The sequence below is a fragment of the Phyllostomus hastatus genome, unplaced genomic scaffold, assembly GCF_019186645.2.
Source record: "Phyllostomus hastatus isolate PE091 unplaced genomic scaffold, TTU_PhHast_1.1 phas_scaffold_501, whole genome shotgun sequence".
Classification (NCBI taxonomy): domain Eukaryota; kingdom Metazoa; phylum Chordata; class Mammalia; order Chiroptera; family Phyllostomidae; genus Phyllostomus; species Phyllostomus hastatus.
Window position 1 is genome coordinate 47,083,754 of NW_025334033.1, and position 23,406 is coordinate 47,107,159.

Here is a 23,406-nt window from a genome sequence, read left to right on the forward strand (position 1 = left end):
AATATAAACTAGTAGTATTTCTTGGCTAGGTATTATTTACTATAATTCAGAATCTCCGGATAATCATGATAATTCTAGAACTGAATTTAGACTGCAGGTTATGCCTCTTTTAAACTGCTTTCCCCTTTTGGTTTCTAGTTAGTGATTTCCCCCTGATATTTTTTAAAGCTAAAAGTGTTATATTCAATTTGCTCTTTATCTGCAGTTTTAATATCAACCTAGGTATAAAACTAGATGAATTTGATTGTGATTACTTTTGTTACTTCTCTTCATTCACCTGTTTTCATCAGAGCAAAATTTACTGTGGTTTCTGATGAGATGGGCATGAATTTCTTAGCCAAAAGTGAGGATTTGGGGATAATATTCCTTGGGATTATAATTGCTTGCTTGGTGATTTGCTTCCATTTCCTAGGTTTTGAGAGAATAGGCAATTAAAAGGTCTGCATGCCAAAAGCAGAAGACACGTGGGAATTTTTTCATTATGAACTTTAACTTGAAAGAGTTTATGATTAGTTGGATTATAATATAGGAAATGGATGATATTGCAGTGAAGTGAGTAGAGCTTGAAACACCAAAGAATGGAAGCTTCTAAATGAAAAAGTTTTAAGAGGAAAACATTTTTTCTCTTTATGGTTCATTTTGCTCTAGGGAAACACCACCAAGGGAGTGAAACACAGAATGTGATTGCATCAGACAAAGCAGCAGAAGTACCAGTTGCGCATGAGCACGAGCACAGCCATGACCACACACAGCTGCATGCCTGCATTGGTGTTTCCCTAGTACTGGGCTTTGTTTTCATGTTGCTGGTGGACCAGATTGGCAGCTCCCATGTGCATTCTACTGATGGTAAGTGATTCCAAGGCTTTTGGGGCATGCAGTAAATTTGCAGTTTAGAAAATCACAAATGATCGAATATTTTAATGTGTGGCACAGGCCTGATTTAGGGTTAAAACTCTTCAGGTTCCTGTGAACATTTTAGTTGCAGGAGCTAGTGAGTTGTGACACGAGACACAGTGTTTATTGAGTACTACCCTCGTTATCTTAAAACTGTCAAGTTTACTTAAGAGTCTGGGGCAGAAATCTTAACCCTTTTTGTGCCATGGGACTCAGGTAGTATAAAGCCTGTGGACATTTTTTTTGAGTAATGTTTTTAAACATGTAAAACATAGTGCATAGGGAACAGAGAAGAACAATTATATTGAAATATAGTTACCAAAGCACTAATACAAATTTGTGATCTAGTAATATATGTGTTCTTTATTAATGCATTAAATAATTAGATAATACATTTAAATTATAAGCAAGGTTAAGTTTTATTTTTCAGGGTATTTGTATGATAGCTACTACTGTTGCTTAGCTTGACTAAGAACATGGCAATGTGAAATGGGCTCTAACAAGGCAACGTGAGTGTCAAGTTGAACATCCATTTCATTCGGGGGTTTGTTTTCATGACCATTAGTGTAGAAAACCCTGATTCACAAAGATATTTTCTTATAAATATATGTAAGCACATTTGTAGCTTGCTTATCAAAGCAAGATAAGGTTCTTTCAAGTAGCTTATCTAAGGACAAGGAGAACTAGAATTCTCTAAGACTTTCTAAATTTAACTCCAGTTATAGTAATAACTTTTTTTGTCTTCAGATCACTGAATTCATCTTCGGTGAGGTCAACATTTTTGATATGGTTTGTATTAAAAAAAATGGATTTTCATCTGTAATACAACTTTGAAGCCATCAAAATAGAAATTAGTTTGAAAGACTTATAATAGACATAGGGTTTTAGAGATACATCTTTTCAAATACATTGACAGAATTTTTGTAGACAGGAAGTGCTGGAAGGCAGCACAGATATCTTGGTCTCCGGTGGGCAGCAATCCCATGACTTTTACTGTCTGACAGCTAAATGACTGTTAAATGCACAGATGCCTGATGGTTGCCTGGCTCTGTCACGTGAGCATCTACAGACAGGAAGACTGATCAGGCAATGTGGCAGCAGTTCTATAAGCCCTTAATTTAAAGTAGTGATGAATGAATACAATAATGTCAAGATATCTACAACAACTGTAAGATAATATGAAATTATCTGGGTTTAGGCAAAAAAGTGTAGGTGGTGCAGATATTATTTGTGGTTTATTGTCTACATTTGTAATGAAAGGAAATGCTAATTTTTAGCATTTAAAAGAGATTAGTAAAAATAAAAATGTATTTTTTTCCCAAGCTAAGGCCACAGTCATGCCTGCATTCTCTATATGTGCTCTCCTCTGTGGATCTCAGGTTCATAACCCTTGGCCTAGAAAGAACTGGAGAAAAGCAGGCAAAAGACATAAGCTTTTTAAGCTTATGAAAAGTTGTTCACTTTCACTTGAAATAAGAATATTGTAGATCAGAACTCTGCTGTGATGCTATTTCTCACCTGTTAGGCAGAAATTCAAAAGCCTGACTATACACTTTATTGGCAAAGCTGTGGTGAACCAGACTCTCATCTATTCCTGTGGGAATGCAAAATGGTACAGTTCCTGTGAGGGGGAATTTGGCAATATTTAACAAAACTACATGTATATTTAGCCAAAAATCCCACGTCAGGAATTTATTCCAATAATACAATAATATGGCTCCATTATGAAAATGTTTATGCACAAGATTATTCAGTTCAGCACTCTTTATCATTATAAAACCACTTAAATGTCCAGTTACAAGATTGCTTGAATGAAGTGTGATATGTACATGTAACAGAGTTCTGTGTAACTATGAAAAAGAACGAGGAATCAGATTTCTGTGAACTGATAGGGAGAGATTTCCAAGAGATATTAAGTGAATGAAAAAGCAAAAATGTAAATTTGTTTCTATCCTATACTATATTTTGTGTGAGAAAGAATGAATAGTTAAGAATATATACGTTTATTTTTACAAAAAAAGGAACAGATGGATCAGCTGGAAAACATAGTTGGTTACCTATAAGGGGTGGGGTAGGCTGGGTGGGGGCTTTGATAGAGGGGTGTTAGGATGGTATGGCACTTCCCTGGGCTTGCCTTTTGGACATAGTTTTGACTTTTGGAAACATGTTAATATTCTCCTTATTCAAAAATAAAATAAAATCAACAGTGATGGGGGAGCTAACTGAAACAGATGAACTGTATTTTAAATGAGTAACACAATCACACTGAAGGGGATTTTTAAAAACTAACTCAGACTTCTGGTCAAGATGGAAACATAGGTACCACTCTTTGCCTGCTCGTGCAACCACAGAAAAAATTACAACTAGACCTCAAAACAAATAACACCCAGACCCATCAGAAAATTGAGCTTTATGAAAGTCTAACAACCAAAGATTTAAAGAAGCCACGTTTATCCAGACAGGTAGGAGGGATGGAGATGTGTATTGCGAGAGGCAGCGGTGGCAGAATGGGTGGTCCCACATTCACGTGTTATGGATAGAAGTCGGGAGGATACCTTGGGAGCAAGTGATCCCAGCCCCAGGCCAGACTGCACAGTCCAGGGTTCCAGTGCCAGAAAGCATAACTTTTGGCTGTAAAAACCAGTGGGGGTTGGAGAGGCAGAAGAAACTGCCAGATTTTCAGGAGACTGCTTAAAGGGCCTGCACAGACTTAAAACGTGTGCAGACCCACCAACTCTGGGATTCAGTACCAGGGCAACAGCTGGAAGGGTGCCAGTCGCATGGGGCAAGCCCAGGCAAACCTCCAGAAGACAGGCAGCAGCATTGTCTCCTCTCTGAGCCTTCCCCCCACATAGAGTCACAAAACTGTGAAGTGGGTTACCCCACCCACCCTGGCAATAACCTAAGGCTGTGCCCCATACAATCTACAGGTGCCTTTTCTACAATAGGTCACATCACTAGGACAGGGAGTCAGAGCAGCCCTACCTAATACACAGAAACAAACACAGGGAGGCTGCCAAATTGAGGAGACAAAGAAACATGGCCCAAATGAAAGAACAGAACAAAACTCTAGAAAAAGAGCTAAAACGAAATGGAGATAGGCAATCTGTTAAATGTAGAGTTCAAAACACTGGTGATTAGGATGCTCAAGGAACTTAGTGAGGACCTCAGCAGCGTAAAAAAGATACAGTCAGAAACAAAGGATTTGCTAATTGAAATGAACAATTTACAGGGAAACAACAGTAGAGTGGATGAAGCTGAGGATCAAATTAATAATATAGAACATAAGGAAGCAAAAAACAGCCAATTAAAACAACAGGAAGAAAAAAGAATCCAAAAAAAATGAGGATAGTATAAGCAGCCTCTAGGACAACTTTAAGAGGTCCAACAGTAACATCACAGTGGTGCCAGAAGGAGAATAGAAAGAGCAAGAAATTGAGAATCTATTTGAAAAAATAATGAAAGAGCCTTGGCTGGTGTGGCTCAGTGGATTGAGCACTGGCCTGTGAACCGGAGGGTCACTGGTTCCATTCCTAGTCAAGACGCATGCCTGGGTTGCGGGCAAAGTCCCCAGTGTGGGGCACGTGAGAGGCAACCACACATTGATGTTTCCCTCCCTTACCCTGTCTCTAAAAATAAATAAATAAAATCTTTTAAAAAAGAAAAGAACATTAAAAAAAAAGAAAAAATAATGAAAGAAAACTTCCCTAATTTGGCGAAGGAAATAGACACACCAGCCCAGGAAGCACAGAAAGTCCCAAACAAGATAGACGCAAAAGGCCCACTCTGAGACACTTCATAATTAAAATGCCAAAGATAATGTGAAAGATAAAGAGAGAATCTTAAAAGCAACAAGAGAAAAGAAGTTAGTTACCTACACAGGAGTTCCCATAATACTGTCAGCTGGTTTCTCAAAAGAAACCTGATAGACTAGAAGGTGCTGGAAAGAAGTATTCAAATTGATGAAAAGCCAGGACCTACAACCTAGATTACTCTACCCAGCAAAGCTATCATTTAGAATTGAAGGGCAGATAAAGTGCTTCCCTGACAAGGTAAAGCTAAAGGAGTTCATCATCACTAAGCCATTATTACATGAAATGTTAAAGGGACTTATTTGAGAAAAAAAAATAAAAACTATAAACATTAAAATGGCAACAAATTCACAACTATCAACAACTCAATGTAAAAAAACAAACTAAGCAAACAGTCATAACAGGAACAAAATCATAGATATGGAGGCCATTTGGAGGGTTGTCAGCTGGGTGAAGGGGGAAAATGGGGGAAAAGATGTAGGGATTAAGAAGCACAATTTGTACCTACAAAATAGACAGGGGGATGTTAAGAATAGTGTAGGAAATGGAGAAGCCAAAGAACTTACATGCGCGACCCATGGACATGAACTAAGGAGGAGGGATTACTGGAGGGAATGGGGGTACCAGGCAGAGGGAGTCAGTGGGGGAAAAATTGGGACTACAATAGCATAATCAGTACTTTAAAAAAACCTAACTCGCCTTGGCTGGCGTAGCTCAGTGGATTGAGCGCGGGCTGTGAACCAAAGTGTCGCAGGTTCGATTCCCAGCCAGGGTACATGCCTGGATTGCAGGCCATAACCCCCAGCAACCACATATTCTCTCTCTCTATCTCCCACCCTTCCCTCTCTAAAAATAAATAAATAAAGTCTTAAAAAAAAGGCAACAAAAAAAAACCTAACTCAAGTAACTTATGACCATAGTATTTGCTTATATATTTTTAGTCTCAGGTGGAGTTGGGGAAGAAGCATAAATAATCAATGAACTCTTTTTAGTATGTTTTGCTTTTTACTTGCTTATATATTTTTAGTCTTCTAAAAAATCAATAATTTTAAAATCAATGTATTTTTTAAAATCTAACTCAAGTAACTTATGAACGTAGTATTTGCTTATATATTTTTAGTCTCAGGTGGAGTTGGGGACAAAGCATAAATAAGCAGTGAACTCTTTAGTATGCTTTGCTTTTTGTAATGGTATGGGCAAAACATTCTAAAACTGTTGTAGGTATGATATAGGATTAAGCAAATGAGTAAAATGTGTTGCTATTGGTGGAAACAGTGTTCTCACTGTGGAAGAAGGGACATACACGTATGGAATTGGGGAAGCCAAGAAAGAACCCTTGTAGGGATGGATTAGATTATAATTGGAGTAATTGGACTCATGATTTCTGAAACTTACATGTGTAAAGGAGTATGTGTGTGTGTTTATGTCTGCATCTCCTAGCTCAGTCTGCAGGGAGGGCCTAGAAGGAAAGATACCCCACTAGCAATGAACATATTCAGAGAAATGGCTCATTCTGAACAGGAGCAAAGTGGGTACAAAATGAGCTAGGAACATCTAATGTTCCAAAAAAAAAAAAAAGCAAGAAGGAAGAAGCTGGAAATTTTTCACAGGATATAGGAACCAGCTTGAAGGGGCTCCCACTGGCCAAATAATGACAGAGCACCAAATGATTAAGAATAATAATAAGTGTAAAGCATTGACAAAATGGGAATCAATGAGCCCATCTGAGGAGTGGGAGTAGTTAAGATAGGAGGTTGGGGGGAGGGAGAAAGCAAGTAGAAGGAAAAGGGAGTGTACTTGCTCACAATAGAATGCTTGAATGCCAACTGGTAAATGTAGAAAGAATGCTGGAGTTGGAGAATCATCATTTTTGCAAGCTTCATAGTAAAAAATGGCTTAGGCAAAAACCATCAATGACTGTTAAGTCTAGGGGGTAAATTTTGATTTGTTTATTAGTTGGAAGAGAAAGAGAAGTAACTAAATAAAGAAATCATACAGTACCTTGACTAGATGATCCAAATTAATGTCTTCAGCATTCTGCTTTCAGTGTGGGCAAGTAAATTCCTGTCAGACCATCCTCTCTACAGATAATTCTAAACTCTGGACAAAATTTAAAAAACAGCTACCTAAAGACATAGGAGAATGATCTAAAGCAAGCAAATTCTAGAAGGGAGTCATTTTTGTGAGTGTGCAAGAGTTCTTGTTTTTACTGCTTGTAGCAGTCAGCACATGGGAGGTTGCTGGGTCAAATGAAGAGTTTTCTCCCATCCACCTCTTCAGGACAGGGGAAACTTTAAAGGATTTGAAGCAGAAGAAAAAAGACAATAGTGAGAAAAATAATCTACTTTAAGTTTTCAAAGGATGATTCTACCTCTGGGTCAGTAGTCTTAACAGTTCTGTTTCTCATTGCTTAATGGCTGCCTTGCTTATTTTTACCTCAGATCCAGAAGCAGCAAGGTCTAGCAACTCCAAAATCACCACCACACTGGGTCTGGTTGTCCATGCTGCAGGTAGGGAGCCCTTCTCTTTTCTGTTGCACAGTGAGTGACTTAGTGTTTACATCACAGGGACCATCCATGTGAACCACTTTTAGGCTGGCCTTCAGGGAAAGGGGTGCTTAATAAAGTCCTCCAGTGCAAGCACGAGCCCTGGTGTACTGAATGGTTTTTATATTTTTTACTGGTTGAAAGAAAGGGTTATTTCATGGCAAATGAAAATTACATGAAATTTAAATTTCAGGGTCTATACATAAATTTTTATTGGAACAATCATGACTGGTGCAGCTCAGTTGGTTGGGCATCACCCTGCAAAGTGAAAGGTCTGTGGTTTGATCTCCAGTCAGGGTGTGTGCAAGAGGCAACCAATCAATGTTTCTCTCCCTCTTTCTCCTTCCCTTCCTCTCTCTCCAAGAATAAATAAATTAAATATTTTAAAAACCAGTTTTATTGGAATGAAGCCATGCCTACTTGTTTACATATTATTATCTGTGTCTGCTTTTGTACAATAATGGCAGAGTTGAGTAGTTGCAAAAGACCAAATAGCCCACAAAGCCTAAAATATTTCCCATCTGGCCATGGCCAGGTGGCTCATTTAGTTGAAGTATCATCCCTTACACCAAAAGGTTGCGGGTTTGACCCCAGTCAGGGCACACACCTAGGCTGCAGATTCAGTCCCCTGTCAGGGTGTATAAGGGGGGCAGCTGATCTATGTTTCTCTCATATTGATGTTTCTCTCTCTCTCTCTCTCTTCTCCCCTTCCTCTTTCTCTCAAAAAAATAAAGAAACATATTGTCAGGTGAGGATTTAATAAAATGAAATATAAAATAAAATAAAATAATACTTTCCTATCTGGCCCTTTACGAAAAGTTTGCTGACCTTTATCCAAGAATTTCATCTTGAAAAGAGCCTCAGCACTTTTGTACTGAACAGCCCTGCTGCCCACTAAAGCCCCAAGTGTCAGTTTAGGCAAAGGGGGCCTGTAGAGTCTGGAAGTCTCAGCATTGCTCACTGGGCATGCCTTGGAATCATAACTCAAAACCTGTCCCATAGTCGGATTCTGTCAGTGACAAACAAAGACTGAAAGGTGGCACACTATTATCTGGACCTTTCTAGTATCACATGCTTTTCTAACCAAAATTTCATCCCTTCAGCCAACATTTCCTGCTATGTCAACCATGCAGAGTCTTGTGTGTTTATTTTGTTTTTGCATCTGCAAGATACGGAGCTACTTCCTTTTAAATTCTTTGATATTTCTGTTATTACAATTTGATTATCAGTGGATTTTTTAGGAATTGATTTTAGAGAGAGAAAGGAAGGGAGAGAGAAAGAAAAACATCAGTTTGTTCTTCCACTCACTTATGTATTCATTGGTAGATTCTCATATGTGCCTCAACTTGAGATTGAACCCACAACCTTGGTGTATCAGAATGACACTCTAACCAACTGAGCTACCTGGCCAGGGCTTATCACCTGATTGTCTGAGCATCATACTTTTTCCAATAATATCAACAGTAATGGCTGACATAGTAAATATTCTGGGCCAGGTGCTAAGCATTTTGCATATGTTATCTCAGTTAACCCTCATGAAAACCCAACAATAAATACTTCATTGAATCCATTTTAGAGATGAGAAGGCTAAAAGCTCACAAAGTTTAAGTAACCTTCCCAGAGTCAAACCCAGCTCTGCTTGCCTCTACAGCCCACACAGTCAACCACTACACTGTAATAGTTGTTGTTATTTATAGTGTTTTATGTTCTGCTTTTCTCAAATTTAGCTGATGGTGTTGCATTGGGAGCAGCAGCTTCTACGTCACAGACTAGTGTTCAGTTAATTGTGTTTGTGGCAATAATGCTACATAAGGTAAGCAAAATTTTGGTGTAAGATTTGATGTTGAATATATTCATAATTAAAATTTATCTTCTATCATTAATGTTTTTTTAATATATTTTATTGACTATGCTATTACATTTGTCCCATTTCCCCCCTTCCCTCCCCTCCACCCTGTACCCCCTCTCCCACCCACGTTCCCCCCCCTTTAGTTCACGTCCATGTGCCATTCTTATGAGTTCTTTAGCTTCCACCTTTCCCGTACTATTCTTGCCCTCCCCCTATCTATTTTCAACCTACATTCTATGCTACTTATTCTCTATACCTTCCCCCCCTCCCCGCCTCCCACCCCCCCCCCTGTTGCTAGCCCTCCATGTGCCCTCCATTTCTGTGGTTCTGTTCCTGTTCTAGTTGTTTACTTAGTTTCTTTTGGTTTTGCTTTAGGTGTGGTTGTTAATAATTGTGAGTTTGCTGTCCTTTTACTATACATGTCTTTTCTTTGTCTTCTTTTCTTAGATAAGTCCCTTTAGCATTTCATAAAATAAGGGCTTGGTGATGATGAACTCCTTTAATTTGACCTTATCTGAAAAGCACTTTATCTTCCCTTCCATTCTAAATGGGAGCTTTGCTGGATAGAGCAATCTGGGATGTAGGTCCTTGTCTTTCATGACTTGGAATATTTCTTTCCAGCCCCTTCTTGCCTGTAAGGTCTCTTTGGAGAAATCATCTGACAGTCTGATGGGAACTCCTTTGTAGGTTACTGTCCCCTTATCTCTTGCTGCTTCTAGGATTCTCTCCTTCGTTTTTACCTTGGCTAATGTAATTATGATGTGCCTTGATGTGTTTCTTCTTGGGTCCAACTTCTTTGGGGGCTCTCTGAGCTTCTTGGATTTCTTGGAAGACTGTTTCCTTTGCCAGATTGGGGAAGTTCTCCTTTATTATTTGTTCAAATAACTTTCCCACTTGTTGCTCCTCCCCTTCTGGTACCCCTATAATTCGAATGTTGGAACGTTTAAAGGTGTCCTGAATGCTCCCAAGGCTCTCCTTGATTTTTTGAATTCTTATTTCATCATGCTTTCCTGCTTGGTTGATTCTATCTTCCTTCTGGTCAACTGTATTGTTTTGAGACTCAGATTCCTTCCTTTCTCTATTGGCTCTCCTCCGCGTATCTTCCTGCATCTCTTTTATGGTAACCTGCATCCTTTCATCTAAATTGCACCCAAAATCAACCAATTCCGTGAGCTTTCTGATCACCAGCGTTTTGAACTGTGCATCTGATAGATTGGCTATTTCTTGGTCGCTCAAAAGAATGAGTCCTGGGGGACTGATCTGCTCTGTTGTACACATGTCTTATGTCTTTCCCTGTCTCTCCTATTTTTTTTTCTTTTTTCAGTCTGGTCGCTCTTGTTACGGTGGGGGGCGGAGCCTTAGGTGTTCACCGGGGCTGGGCGCCCCAGTTGCTAGATTGTGACGTTATATGTGGGGGCGGGAGCAGGGACGGGAGGGAATCAATGGCGGCAGTTCAGTTCACCTGGGCCCAGACCCTTCCCCGGGCTCCTGGCCTGCGGGCTCTGCCCTGGTCCACAATCGCTGCCCCACTGGGTCCGGCAGCCGCAGCTTGCGTACTCAGGGATCACCGCTGTGTTCTTGTGCCCCAGATGGCTGTCGCGCTGATTCAGCGCCAAACTTTCCCCAACCTCCGCGCGCCGCCGACCCGCGCCAGCCCCACGCCCGCTTGGCTTGTCGTCTCCTACCAGTCTGGATGAATGGGTCTACTTGAACTTCTTGGCTGTCCGACTTCCATTCAGATAAATCCTCTGTCAGTTCTGTGTGTTATACTGACTGTAATTTATTGTTGTTCTAATCTTGGTTGTGCGAGGAGGTACGGTGCGTCCACCTATTCCTCCATCTTGCCGGAAGTCCCGTCAGGCCTTCCTATCATTAATGTTTCTCTGGAATGGGAAATTTTTTTAGTTATTTTCATGATAGTTGTCCATTTAAGAGAATTGAGTAAGTCTGTCATAGCTGCTTTTATGTTATCATTTTCCTAAACTTTTACTTGAAAGGGTTTTTTTTTTAAATCTTCACCCAAGGATTTGTTTATTGATTATATTGTATGGATTATGTTATTACAGTTGTCTAGATTTTTCCTCCTTTGTTCCCCCTTCACCCAGCACCACCCACTCCCGCTGGCAATCCCCCCACCATTATTCATGCCCATAGGTCATACATATAAGTTCTTTGGCTACTCCATTTCCTGTACCGTACCTTACATCCCCATGGCTATTCTGTAATTGCCTATTTGTACTTTTTAATCCCCTCACTTCTTTACCCATTCCCTCATACCCCCTCCTATCTGGCAACCATCAAAATGCTCTCTGTAACCATGATTCTGTCTCTGTTCTTTTGTTTGCTTAGTTTGTTTCTTAGATTTGACTGTTGATAGATTTGTATTTTTTGCCATTTTTTTATTCATAGTTTTGATCTTTTTCTTAAATAAGTCCCTTTAATATTTCATATAATAATGGTTTAGTGATGCTGAACTCCTTTAGTTTTTTCTTGTCTGGGAAGCTCTTTATCTGCCCTTCAATTCTAAATGACAGCTTTGTTGGGTAGAGCAATCTTGGCTATAGGTTCCTGCTTTTCATGTCTTTGAATATTTCTTGCCAATCCCTTCTAGCCTGCAAAGTTTCTTTTGAGAAATCAGCTGGCAGTTTTATGGAACTCCTTTGTAAGTAATTATCTGCATTTCTCTTGCTGCTTTTAAGATTCTCTCTTTATCTTTCACCTTTGGCATTTAATTGTGATGTGTCTTGGTGGGGGCCTCTTTGCATCCATCTTGTTTGGGACTCTGTGCTTCTTGGACTTGTATGTCTGTTTTCTTCACCAAATTAGGGAAGTTTTCTTTCATTATTTTTTCAGATAGATTTAGAATTTCTTGCTTTTTCTTTTCTCCTTCTGGCACCCCTGTGATGTTACTGTTGAACCTCTTGAAGTTGTCCCAGAGGGTGCTTACGTTGTCTTAATTTGGGGGGATTCTTTTTTCTTCTTGTTGTTCTGTGTGGTTTGTTTTTGTTTCCTTATGTTCCAAATCATTGATTTGATTCTCAGCTTCATCCACTCTACTGTTGTTTCCCTATAAATTGTTCTTTATTTCAATTAGTGTATCCTTTGTTTCTGACTGGGTCTTTTTTATGCCGTTGAAGTTCTCACTAAGTTCCTTGAGCATCCTGATCACCAGTGTTTTGAACTCACATCTGATAGATTGCTTATCTCTATTTCATTTAGCTCTTTTTCTGGAGTTTTTTCTGTTCTTTCATTTGGGTCATGTTTCTTTGTCTCCTCAATTTGGCAGCCTCCCTGTGTTTGTTTCTATGTGTTAGGTAGAGCAGCTTTGACTCCGTGTCTTGGTAATGTGGCCTAATGTAGCAGGTATGTTGTAGGGTCCAGTGGCACAGCCTCCCCTATCACCCAAGCTGGGTACTTGTGGTGCACCCTTTGCAAGGGTTGAGTACACCCTTCTTTTATAGTTAAGCCTTGTTTACTGTTGGCAGATCAATGGGAGGGATTTACCCAGGCCAGTCAGCTGTAAGGGTTGGCTGTAACCACTTACCACCATCTCTGCCTTCCATGGAGGATCAGCTGTTCAGGGGCAGGGTGGTGGTGCTTGGACGTGGTCTGTAGCTATCCTTTGGGTGTGCTGGCCCTCGGGTTCCCTGGGTGGTGCAGACCAAGGTCAGCTCCCACATGTGTTTTGCGTGGGGCACCCTGCCTGAGCTGTCAGGCAATCTGAGATGGCTGCTACTTGTGCTGGGCTTGGAGATTCCCAGGCAAAGCCCATCTGGGAGTCTAGGCTGGCTGGTGCTAGTGTGGGGCCTGGGGTTCACTGAGGCCAGCTGTTGCTTATTGGATAGGATTTAGGAAGTTGTGAAGCAGGAGCCAAGACCAGTCATTTGTATGGAAAAGCAGCTTGGGTGGGCCCATAAGTTGGGTGGGACAGTCTCTAGGGATCTCTAAGGTGGGTCAATGTTAGCCAAGTTGATGGAGTCTCAGATTTGGCACCAGCCTGCAGGCTCTGTGCAGGGAGGGCTTAGAAAAGGGACAATGGACTTGACTTGCCTTGATGCCAGATACTTCAGTGTCTCCCTATATGCCACTGGTACCTTGTAAGCTGCTACCCCAGTGCTGGAGCTCAGAGGGAATGAGTCTGAGTAGGTGAGTCCATGTGTGGGTTAAGAGGAACTGCTTGGTGCTCCAGCAGTTTCTTCCACCGACTCAATCCCCACTGGTTTTTGCAGCCAGAAGTTGTAGAGACCTATCTTCCTGGCACTGGAATGCTGGGCTGGGGGGCCTGGTGTGGGTCTGGGACTCTTCACTCCCTACTTATCCCTCCCGAATTTTTATCCACCATTTGTAGGTAAGGACTAGCCCATTCCACATCTGCGCCCCTCCTAGCAGTCTGGATGGATGTGGTTTCTTTAATTCCATGATTGTCAGACTTCAACTTGATTTCTGATGGTTCTGAGTGATGGTTGTTTTAGTTGTAATTTTGATGTGGTTGTACGAAGAGGTGAGCCATGTCTGCCTATGCTGCCATCTTGACCAGAGTCTTGTTTATTGATTTGAGAGAGAGAGAGAGAGAAACATCAATTGGTTGCCTCTTATATACGCCCCAATTGGGGATCAAACCGACATCCTAGGAATGTACCCTGACCAGGAATCTAACCTATAATCTTTTGGTGTATGGGAAAATGCTTCAACCAACTGAGCCACCTGGCCAGAGTGAAAGGATTTTATTTTTTATGGTCATATACAAACTATTAAATTCTCTATAGAGTTCTATATTTTGTAGTACTTTTTGTTTATAAATTTTTTTCTTATACTTTTTTTGGCTATCTTTTCCTACTTTCCAGGAGACATACACATATATGCACACAAACACATCCACAAATACGATATTTCCTTATCATAGAACATCAATTCCTAAAAGGCAGGGTCAGTCTTGGTATTATGCTTGTAACTTTTGGTATGAAAATTCAGTCAGATGGCAGGTACTTCTTAATGTAGAAGCATTTCACACTTCTGGACTAATGAGGGATAATTTTTCTTTTCCAGGCACCAGCTGCTTTTGGTCTGGTTTCGTTCTTAATGCATGCCGGCCTAGAGCGGAATCGAATCAGAAAGCACTTACTGGTCTTTGCACTGGCAGCACCAGTTATGTCCATGGTGACTTTTTTAGGACTAAGTAAGGTAAGTCTGGCTCATTCCTACTTGATCTAGACAAAAGCCTAGTTCTTTTGTGATCTGCCAGAACTTATGGTCTGTTGTGTTGAATTTTTAATTATCCCCTCAAACAGGAGTAAAAACCTTTACAAGGTAAATGTCTTAATTCCAAGTTGATCCTCTTCGTAAATTTATTTATTTATTTTTTAAATTTTATTTTAATTATTGTTCAAGTACAATTTTCTATCTTTTACTCCCATCCTGCCCCACCCACCCAGCCCTCCCCACCTCCCTCCCATTTCCACCCCTTCTTCATAAATTTAGAGCATTTCCTTAATTTATTTAATTCAAAAACTTTTGTCCCATCAGTTCCAAAAATATTTGCACAAATATATTATCTTTAAAATAATATAACTTAAACCTAACCAGACCTGCTAATTTTATTTGATAGGTGCATACCTCACAATACACATTTAATGTTTAAGTAGACACATGAAGCATGAGTGATAAGCATGCAGCAGCTTTGAGAAGAGTAGGGGATGAGCAAAGATGTCTGCATTCAGCTAAGACTCAAATTCTTCTACTCCCACCTCTCGTATCTCTGAATATTAAATATTCAGACTCAGAAACAGAGCTCAGACTGAGAGTTGTCAGAGGGGAAGGAGGGAGGGGGATAGGTGAAAAAAAGTGGGGGGAACGATAAAGTCAATACTGGTGTGATAAGTTCGCATGGTGAGGTGAGCACGTTGTAAGGTATATAAATATTGGATCGCTATACACCTGAAACTAATATAATTTGTACACCAACTATACTTAAATAATAAATAAATAAGTATCCAGTTCTTTATCCCTTGACTGAATGTAGCTTCATGCCTGAAGTGACATGAGTCATTCGCCAGGTCAGACCCTGGTGGACCTTCCCATGCCTTATAATTCTGTCCACGAGGGCTGTAGTTCTTAGCGGCAACCCTCCCAATTTTATTTAAATGTCAGCTGGCAGACAATAGGAAGAAAATTATAGAGCCAAACTGACTCAGGGCTGCTGCATGGGAACTGCTTCTCCCCATAATCTTTCTGAAGGTCATTCATTCCTCTGAGTGTCGTTTGGTTCATATTTGATATAGTAAGACTTGTATTAAAGGGAACATCTGAGAAATGAGATGGTTAAAGGATGGGTAAGTTCTTGTCAACCAATGGTTTGTTTATTGGGATCTCTAACAAATGAGGTGCCATGAAGCCCCTTTCTGTTCACCTTATCGTTTTTCAGTCAACGAACAATATATCATTCCTTTAAAAACAGTACCCTACTTATCACGTCATTCATCAGTATAAGTTTTTAGAACTTTCTACAGGAACGTAGGACAATTCTGGAGGCATGGAATGAATTTATGGCATGATCTTTTCTTAAATTTTTAATTATCTTAGTTCTTAGGTCCACTTTTTAAGTAGAAAAGCTGAAGTTAGCTTACTGAGACATGTGTAAGCTCTGAGGGCAGGTACGCATCTTGATTACTTCTGTATCTCAAGCAACTGGCCTACAGCCTGGTGCATAGGCAGCATTTGTTAAATATCATAGCCTAATGCATGAATGTATGAAATTTAGTATCTGCATGAATAATGATGCTGATTCCATCTTATGAATAATACAGACCAAACTTGTCAACCAGGCTTGAAGAGTGTCTGAAAAAGCAGTGTGGACATCACCAGTAGTCTTAAACGCTTATTTGGAAGCTTCCCATAAATAACATACAATTGCTTCGATCTCAAGATGTCCCCAATGTCCTGGATAGCACTAGTTGTGAATACTGAGTGTTTTTTGGTTTGGACTTCTTCCTGACCCTGGATTATACTTGACTTAATTTTCTTCTCTTTTTCTTTCTGAATTCACAGAGCAGTAAAGAAGCCCTTTCAGAGGTCAATGCCACTGGAGTGGCCATGCTTTTCTCTGCCGGGACATTTCTTTATGTTGCCACAGTACACGTCCTCCCTGAGGTGGGCGGAATGGGGCACAGTCACAAACCCGACCCCACTGGAGGGAGAGGCCTCAGCCGCCTGGAGGTGGCAGCCCTGGTCCTGGGTTGCCTCATCCCACTCATCCTGTCAGTAGGGCACCAGCATTAAACGTTCAGGTTCCAGCCGCAGCCGTGGCCATTTGCCATCCAGCGAGGACAGCCAGCACACGACAGCTACTCACTTTCTCAGTCTCGTCTCACCTTGCCCATCTCCACCTGTATTCCTAGCATCCGGAGGGAGGTGAGATTCAAATCTGGAGTTAACGGAAAGCTTTTAGAGTAGAAACAACACATTGCGAGTGGGCACAGACATTCCATTGTGTTGTCTTTTAAAGGGCCCTGGGCATTTTGAGTTTTGACGTTTCTCTTAACCCTATTCTCAGGGAAGATGGAATTCAGTTTTAAGGAAAAGTGGAGAACTTTTCGTACTCACAATGAAATAGTAATTAAGACAGTACAGTGTTCTGTAATTAAGCTAAATCTCTTAGTTTAGCGGCTCTGCCACTTTATCCATTGATTTTTAACATGGTTCTTGCCGTGTAAGACTGGTGCTTTAGCATCTGTGCCACATGCCTTGATAGAAGGTCATAATGCCTGCTGTCTTAGATGCTAAAGATAACTGCAGTGAATTTGGGGCAAGAGTCAAGAAAATTATGGCAAGACACCTTGAAAGCTGACTTTATACTCGAGAGGTATCGACTGAAAAGGGATGTCTGGAGGACTCGAACCTCCTTCTGCTCGTGCCTCCCTGAAGACGGCCTGCGTTCCACCAAATGGAGCAGCGGAGGCGGACTGGCTGCTGAAGAGGTGACTAGTGTTTAGTAGCGTTCCCTTTCAAGTTCTCCTTTGCAGAACTCCTGCCTCCAGCACATTCTCTTGAGTGGCCAAGTGCTAGCAGGTTCAGGCCGAGGCTTTCCTTCAAGAACAGTCAGATCCCAAAGTATCTTTGGAGATTAAGTGGTGTTTAATTTTAAGTGAATTTGGATACTTACTGACATCTTTGTAAAAGCCTTTGTAAAAGTGAGGTTACCAAACCTATGTTGTCCTTTTTTTCTTTTTAAGTATTTATCTTAGCTGACCAGCAGTCCCTCTGGCAAAATACATGGTGTCTCTTGGGAAATGCCAGGTCAGTGTCACCTAAGCACCTGCAGCAGTGAAGAAAGTCAAGATGTGTCCCACCTGGCAAGTGTCTGCCTGTTCACTGAAAGCATGTCTTTTGTCTCTTGGTCTTTTCCATGCCTTTCTCCTCGTGTTTCCCTCCACTCCCTCCTCCCTCCAGTTTGCTGCTTACTGCTGTGGCGATGTTAATATTTATAAGAGTTGAATCCCCGTCAGGACAACCACTTTTGGAGCTATGACGACGAAGATAAGATTGTCTCTGTTCCTTACTCCCTTCAAGGAAGTTACCTTTGTGTCACATGCGGCTTTGATAAGCCCTTAAAATAGCACTTCCTCAGAGGTGAGATGACTCAGTCACTGATATCCTGGTAACTTACACAGTTGAGACAGTTAAAGTGTTTAACAGACTAGGATGATTTTTCCATATTTGCCAATATCCCTGTAAACCTATGTTATCAGATAAGTGTATAATGTTGTATTATTTATTTTGATTTTTGGTACCATTTCAAAATGTATGACATAAAGAGGGAACCAAGACTATTTTCTTCAGGGCAGTGGATTTAGGAGTTTGTAAAATGTTTTATATGACGCATATGCCAGCATGCCTGTGATTTCTTTATTCCTTCTGAGTTATCACTGGGTCAGCCGCTGTGGAACTAGGACTTGGAAGCCCTCTGCTGGCAGTAGACCAAAGTAGCATAAGTGGGTATAGGTTTTGTGTAGTGGCTGACGACCACTGCATACAATATTAAAACCAACGAAAAACACAATGTGGCAAGTCTGAGTGACTTTCCTGGTAACAACACTGACTTCTGAGAGTCATGGGGTTTCACCTGGTCCTTCAGAATGACATGGTTGCCTTGATTCTCCCTGGGTGTTTTACTTTGTTAAATGAATAGCATATTTTAGTGTCTGGTTTGGATAGTAGCACTTTCTACCATATTGTTGTGTGCAATGATGAGAAATTTGTTCTGCTGGCCAAAGCCTCTTTCAGCAGTGCCTTGCCATCATGCTTAAAAGTTTGGCTAGAATATCTTGCTGGTTAAGGCCTTGAACTCTGGCAAGGATTGAACCATCTAACTTCTAAATTTGCCTTCCTCTCTGGACCTCACATTAACAGGCAAACCTTTCGAGGCTTATCAGTTCTCCAAAGCTGTGGGCTTTCCCAGATTTTAAAGCTGCTGGCTCAGGAGCTACCCTTTTCTCTCCTGGTCAGCAGACAGAATAGCCATACTAACCTAATAGGGCTCAGATGCATCTTCAGGCAGCAGGGGCCGAGCAGCGCGGCCGAGGCCTCCCTTCCCTGGGGAAAGAACTTGCTCGTGGTGGGCGGTGTCCCAGGAGAGGCCACATCGATGGTCACTTATTGGCACGTTTCAGTTCCGTTTTTGTCTTGTTTAAAACTGCCTCCTTAGATGTGGATGCCTTAATGCTCTCATACATTTGAAAACATTTGCGGTACTTAAGTGGCTGCCATGATTACAGATGGAATTATTGGCTACCAAAGATGCAATTGATGATGAAAAGCATACTCCTTCCTTCCTCATGACCAAAGTTAATTTTAATTGCGAGTTGACTCCCTTTCCTTGGTGGGATAGACATTCTTTAGATTCCCCATACCCTCTTTAATGGCAAATTAAGTTGAAAAACACTACTGATTCATTCTCCTCATTTGTTCTCCAGCAAATTGCTAATCAGTCCCTGTTTCCCCCGTGCAGTGATGTTCCAGGTCTGGTGGCTTTCCTGTGCACGCTGTTGCCGGATTCCTTTTTGTAAGGCAAAGGTTCTGCACGGGAGTGTAGAGTTAGAAATGGTACCATCTACAGAGGCTACATGTTCTCTCTTCCTACCCCACCCTAAATCACCTTTTCATTTCCCTAATCAAATCAACTGAGTCAGCCCTGTTCCTATATTTCAAATCACCTTTAGAAAAAAAGAAAGAGTTGGCCAATTTGAGTGGTCAGTTCTTTGTAGAAAGGAGAAAATGTAATTGTGTTTTCTACCGGCCTACTACTAAGTGTCCCTCCCTGCCTAGTTTTTCTCGTTTTCAAGGATTAAAACTAGGAGGACACACCAGCATCGAGTGTATTCAGCCCCTTAAGCACATGGTAGCTAGTTACTGAACCCGGGAACTGTATGTCAACAGCACAAGCCCCCAAAGAATGTTCTTGCCCATGGGGCCCGGGGCCCCTTGGGAGACCAAGAATAATGACCAGATTCACCCAAAACTGCTACAATGCCAGACGAGAACCCCCTGTGGGTGTCCTACAGGGGAGCTCTCCTTGCATTAGAAAATTTCTGCTCAATACAGAACGGTTTGCATAACCCAAGGAGCACTGTTGGAGATGCTATACAGTTAAAACCAATGGTGTGGCCCCTTTGAACCTGGGACATCTAGGTTCACCTCAGGAGACCCGAGGGAAATCTGTGACCTGTAGGAAAGGACAAGACAACCATTAGGAATTCTCTAGATATGCTCAGCCTAACACAAAGAGATTGGCTTTGATCTTTTTACTGATAGCATCTTCTAGCAAGTCGGAAGTCTCATGAGATAACGCTGCAGTTCCCCTGGTTCAGTAGCCTGAACAGTGATTTTAAATGTCCCATTTTCTGGATCCTTTGTAAACATGAATCATTCCATGGATGGCTGCCTTATAATTTTGTCTCTTTCCACTTTAATTGTGAATGGTTAAAAAAGTTTTTTTGCTGTTTTCTGATTTATGATATTAAATTTTTAGTGCATACTTTATGTGAGTAGCTCATTAATTTTCCTCTTGGCAGTTTGTTTTTTCTGTTTGATGACCAGACTTGACCCACATTTGAACAGCAGGAAAGGTAATAAATAGCTTTGAAGGGCAAAGGAAAGATGTACCCACTGTGTGTGTGTCCTTTAAAGAAGGAGGGAAGGGAAGGAGGGGAGGTATTAAGCATTACATTCACTGTCTGCCCCAAAAGATACCTGTTCATTGCAGGTTTTTCTTTTTTTCTTTCTTTTTTTGCTTCGCTACTATTGTTAGTAAATACTGTTTATGAAGGTAGCTAACCATCCCCAGAAAGGAGAGGCAGGTCACAGACCTTCATTTCAGAGGGCAAAGTTGCTATATGAGTACACAGAGGCTGTGGACAATCGACTCTGGAAACAGATTCATGTAAAAGTGCAACTTTTAAATTTGATAAATGTTTTCTTCCTCTGAGGACTTTAGCACTGGAGCTCACTTTTAAACTCATAGGCAGGTAAGCACTGTATACAGTGATGTATCACTTAAACATACAGTTTGTATGCTTAGTCATTAGATTCCATTTCTTGTTACTGGTCCACTTTGTGCTGGCTTTCTTTATGTATCTCATGTGCTACAGTAAGTTACAAAGATTGTGCCCAGAGTTATATGTTTTCTGGAAACTTCTCCTCATGAATAGGCAAAAAGGACATGTTCTTCTGATTCCTGCGTCTCTGTCAGAGGCCTTCGGTTGGAGTGTCGACATCCTTCTTTGCCTCGAGCAGTGACCTTTGAAATGTCAGGGAGCCAGCTTGTTCAGCAACAGCCCTGTCATCCTGCTTCCCTGAGATCAAAATGTATAGAAGGTGTATAGGTTTAGCCCAATAGCCAGCAATCCTTATTTTGTTTAGTTTTGTTCCAGTTCTTCTAAGCTAGATCTGTGTCTGGCAGTGTTGTTTTTAATGTAGGAAATAAGCAACCTTGGGTCGTCTTGTCCCTATGTTTAGAATTGTCCCTATGTTTAGAATTGTCCCTATGTTTAGAACGCCTGTCTCTCGGCTCCCTCCCCTCCTTTATTTTAGGTCTAGATCCAAAGTCCTCTTCCATTAGGCACCCCCCCCAACACACACTGCCCTATTTAAATTGTAATCTGCCCCACCCCCACCCAGTGCTCCTTGCCCTGTTCTATTTAATTTTCTATAGCACTGATGGCCTTTTAATCTGCTTTGTAATATGTCTTTACTTTGTCCCTCTTTCTCGATAAAATGAGCTTTGGGAAGCTAGTTCTCAATAAATATATGTTAAGTGAATTGGTCTGCCCTGAGGGGGCACTTTTTTCCAGTCTGTGCCCCCACCTGCACCAGCTACTGCCCTGGCTCCTGGCAGAACCAGCTGCTGGCCTTAGGGTAGGGTAGCTCCACCTTTGTTTTACACAGGGGTGAGTGCTGCTTGAGTACTAGCAAGGAGGTTGGTAATCAGAAAAGACCTGGGACTAGGTGTGCAGGTGGGAAATTAACAGGGTTCAGGTTACCAGGGTTCAGTACCTAACCTTAATAAGGTACTGTGTGACTGATGTAGAAAATCTGGATTCCATTTCTGGCTCAGCTACTGGTTTCTGTTGCAGTGACAGCCACTGCTCAGTTTTAAAAATATTGGCTAGGACTGTGAGCGAAAGCACGTGTCCCACTCTGGTTGCCTCATGTATAGAGAGATCCCGACAGAATTCAAGAGTCACCAGAGGAGGGAGCCCAGTGAGAAGGGATGGAAAGCCGGGACACTGGAGGAGACCTGGAAGGAACTGGCCGGTGTCTGGAAGGCCCTTGGGGGCAGAATTTGACAGCCGTCACCGGATGCTCAAAGGCTGTGAGGCACAGGAGTGCACAGATCCTGTGTTCTCCGGGGGGCAGACCGGGGCAGCCCGCGGAGCCCCACCTCTCCTCCACTTGTTGTTATCCACCTCTTCGTTCAGTTCTCTGAGCCCGTCCTGTGGACCAGGCACTCCCAGGTGCTGAGTGTACAAAGGGAGTGAGGTTAGTGCCAGTCCTTAAAGAGCTTGTGGTTCAGTGACGGGTTCAAACAAGAAAACGTAGTTGCCAGTGGGTAACACATGGGGAGATAAGGAAGCACAGGCTGCTCAGAGAACACAGGGGGGTGAGGAACCCAGAGTGGCCACTCCTGGGAGGACATCCTGAGGGCGGGGAGACCAAAGCTGAACTCAAAGGCTGGGCAGAATGAGCTAGTGAAGGAGGTAGGGAAGGTTCTCTGAGCAGGAGGAGCTACGTGGGCCAAGCCCTGGTAGCACTTCCGCACAGGACATGAACTCTGCATAGCAGTGCCACTGGTGAAGGGGGTGGGGGGGGGCGGCAAGACGAGGCGTGCGAGACACGTCAGTTCCCTGGGTGATGTCTGAGTTTCCAGATTTAAAATTACACAGGTAATCAGGCCTAGGAAAGAGTCTTCGTAATTCCTGCCTCAGCTCCAACTGGATCCCCTTGCCAGGTGGTCTTGGCTGGCTTCTCAGTTCCTGTCACCACGTGGATGACTCATGCACATGGCAGTTCAGGTTCCAGATCCGTGCACTCCAGTGGCTCCTCTGGCACCTTGAGGGGAGCTTGGCGACTTATCCCGCTTGTCTCCCCCACTTCTGGTCGGGGCCCAAGGGCTCCCTTCGTTCCACCTGCGCACATCTGTGTTACAGTTGTACACAGAGGACCAGACCTGGCCTGGGAGGGGCGCCCAGTCTTCCTTCTGTCGTCTGGTTCTCCGTCCCCCACACTCCCGTACCCTCTGGTCTCCTTTATTAAAGGGGATGTGCTCCCCTTTGATGCCTACCCCCTTAGTCCTTCGGCCTGCTGGCTTCCAACCTGCTTGTGACGCCCTTGACCCTGCCTCCTCTCCCTCCCAGGATCGTCTACCCCATCCCCTCTCCTTCTCAGGCAGTCAAGCTCTGCAACAGATAACAGAGCCTAAGACCTATGCCTGGCCTTAGGAAATGCAGCCAAAGTGGAACACAATTCAATAAAAAGATGTCTTAATCCTCAGAAAGGGGAGGAGGAAGTGGCAGCAGAAAAGGCTTCGCAGAACAAGAGTCATTGGAACATGGTGGCTGCTCGGAGCATTAGATCCAGGGCGGTTGGAGCAGGGGCCAGGGAGCCACAGGGGAAGAGCCCAGGCAGTAGCTCAGGACCAGACTGTGGAGGGTGTGACCGCTGAATGTCGGGAGTTGGGGGCTGCAGTCCAAGGAATGGAGTCCCAGCCATGGCTTTTAAACGGGAAGCTCACATGATCATCTCTGGGCCTCGC

At 42.3% G+C, this 23,406-nt stretch overlaps 1 protein-coding gene across 2 annotated transcripts in view; it reads left to right on the forward strand.

Annotated features, from left to right (window-relative positions):
- Positions 1-20,135, forward strand: part of SLC39A9 (solute carrier family 39 member 9) — a 43,935-nt gene extending 23,800 nt beyond the window's left edge. The window contains exons 3-7 of one of the 2 annotated variants that reach the window (XM_045822582.1): positions 649-846; positions 7,148-7,216; positions 8,980-9,065; positions 14,148-14,282; positions 16,146-20,135. In XM_045822582.1, the coding sequence (XP_045678538.1) occupies positions 649-846; positions 7,148-7,216; positions 8,980-9,065; positions 14,148-14,282; positions 16,146-16,376 (719 nt within the window). In that variant the 3' untranslated portion in view covers positions 16,377-20,135. The remainder of the gene's footprint in view (positions 1-648; positions 847-7,147; positions 7,217-8,979; positions 9,066-14,147; positions 14,283-16,145) is intronic. The other variant, XM_045822583.1, reaches the window with a different exon arrangement.
- Positions 20,136-23,406: the final 3,271 nt, after the last annotated feature.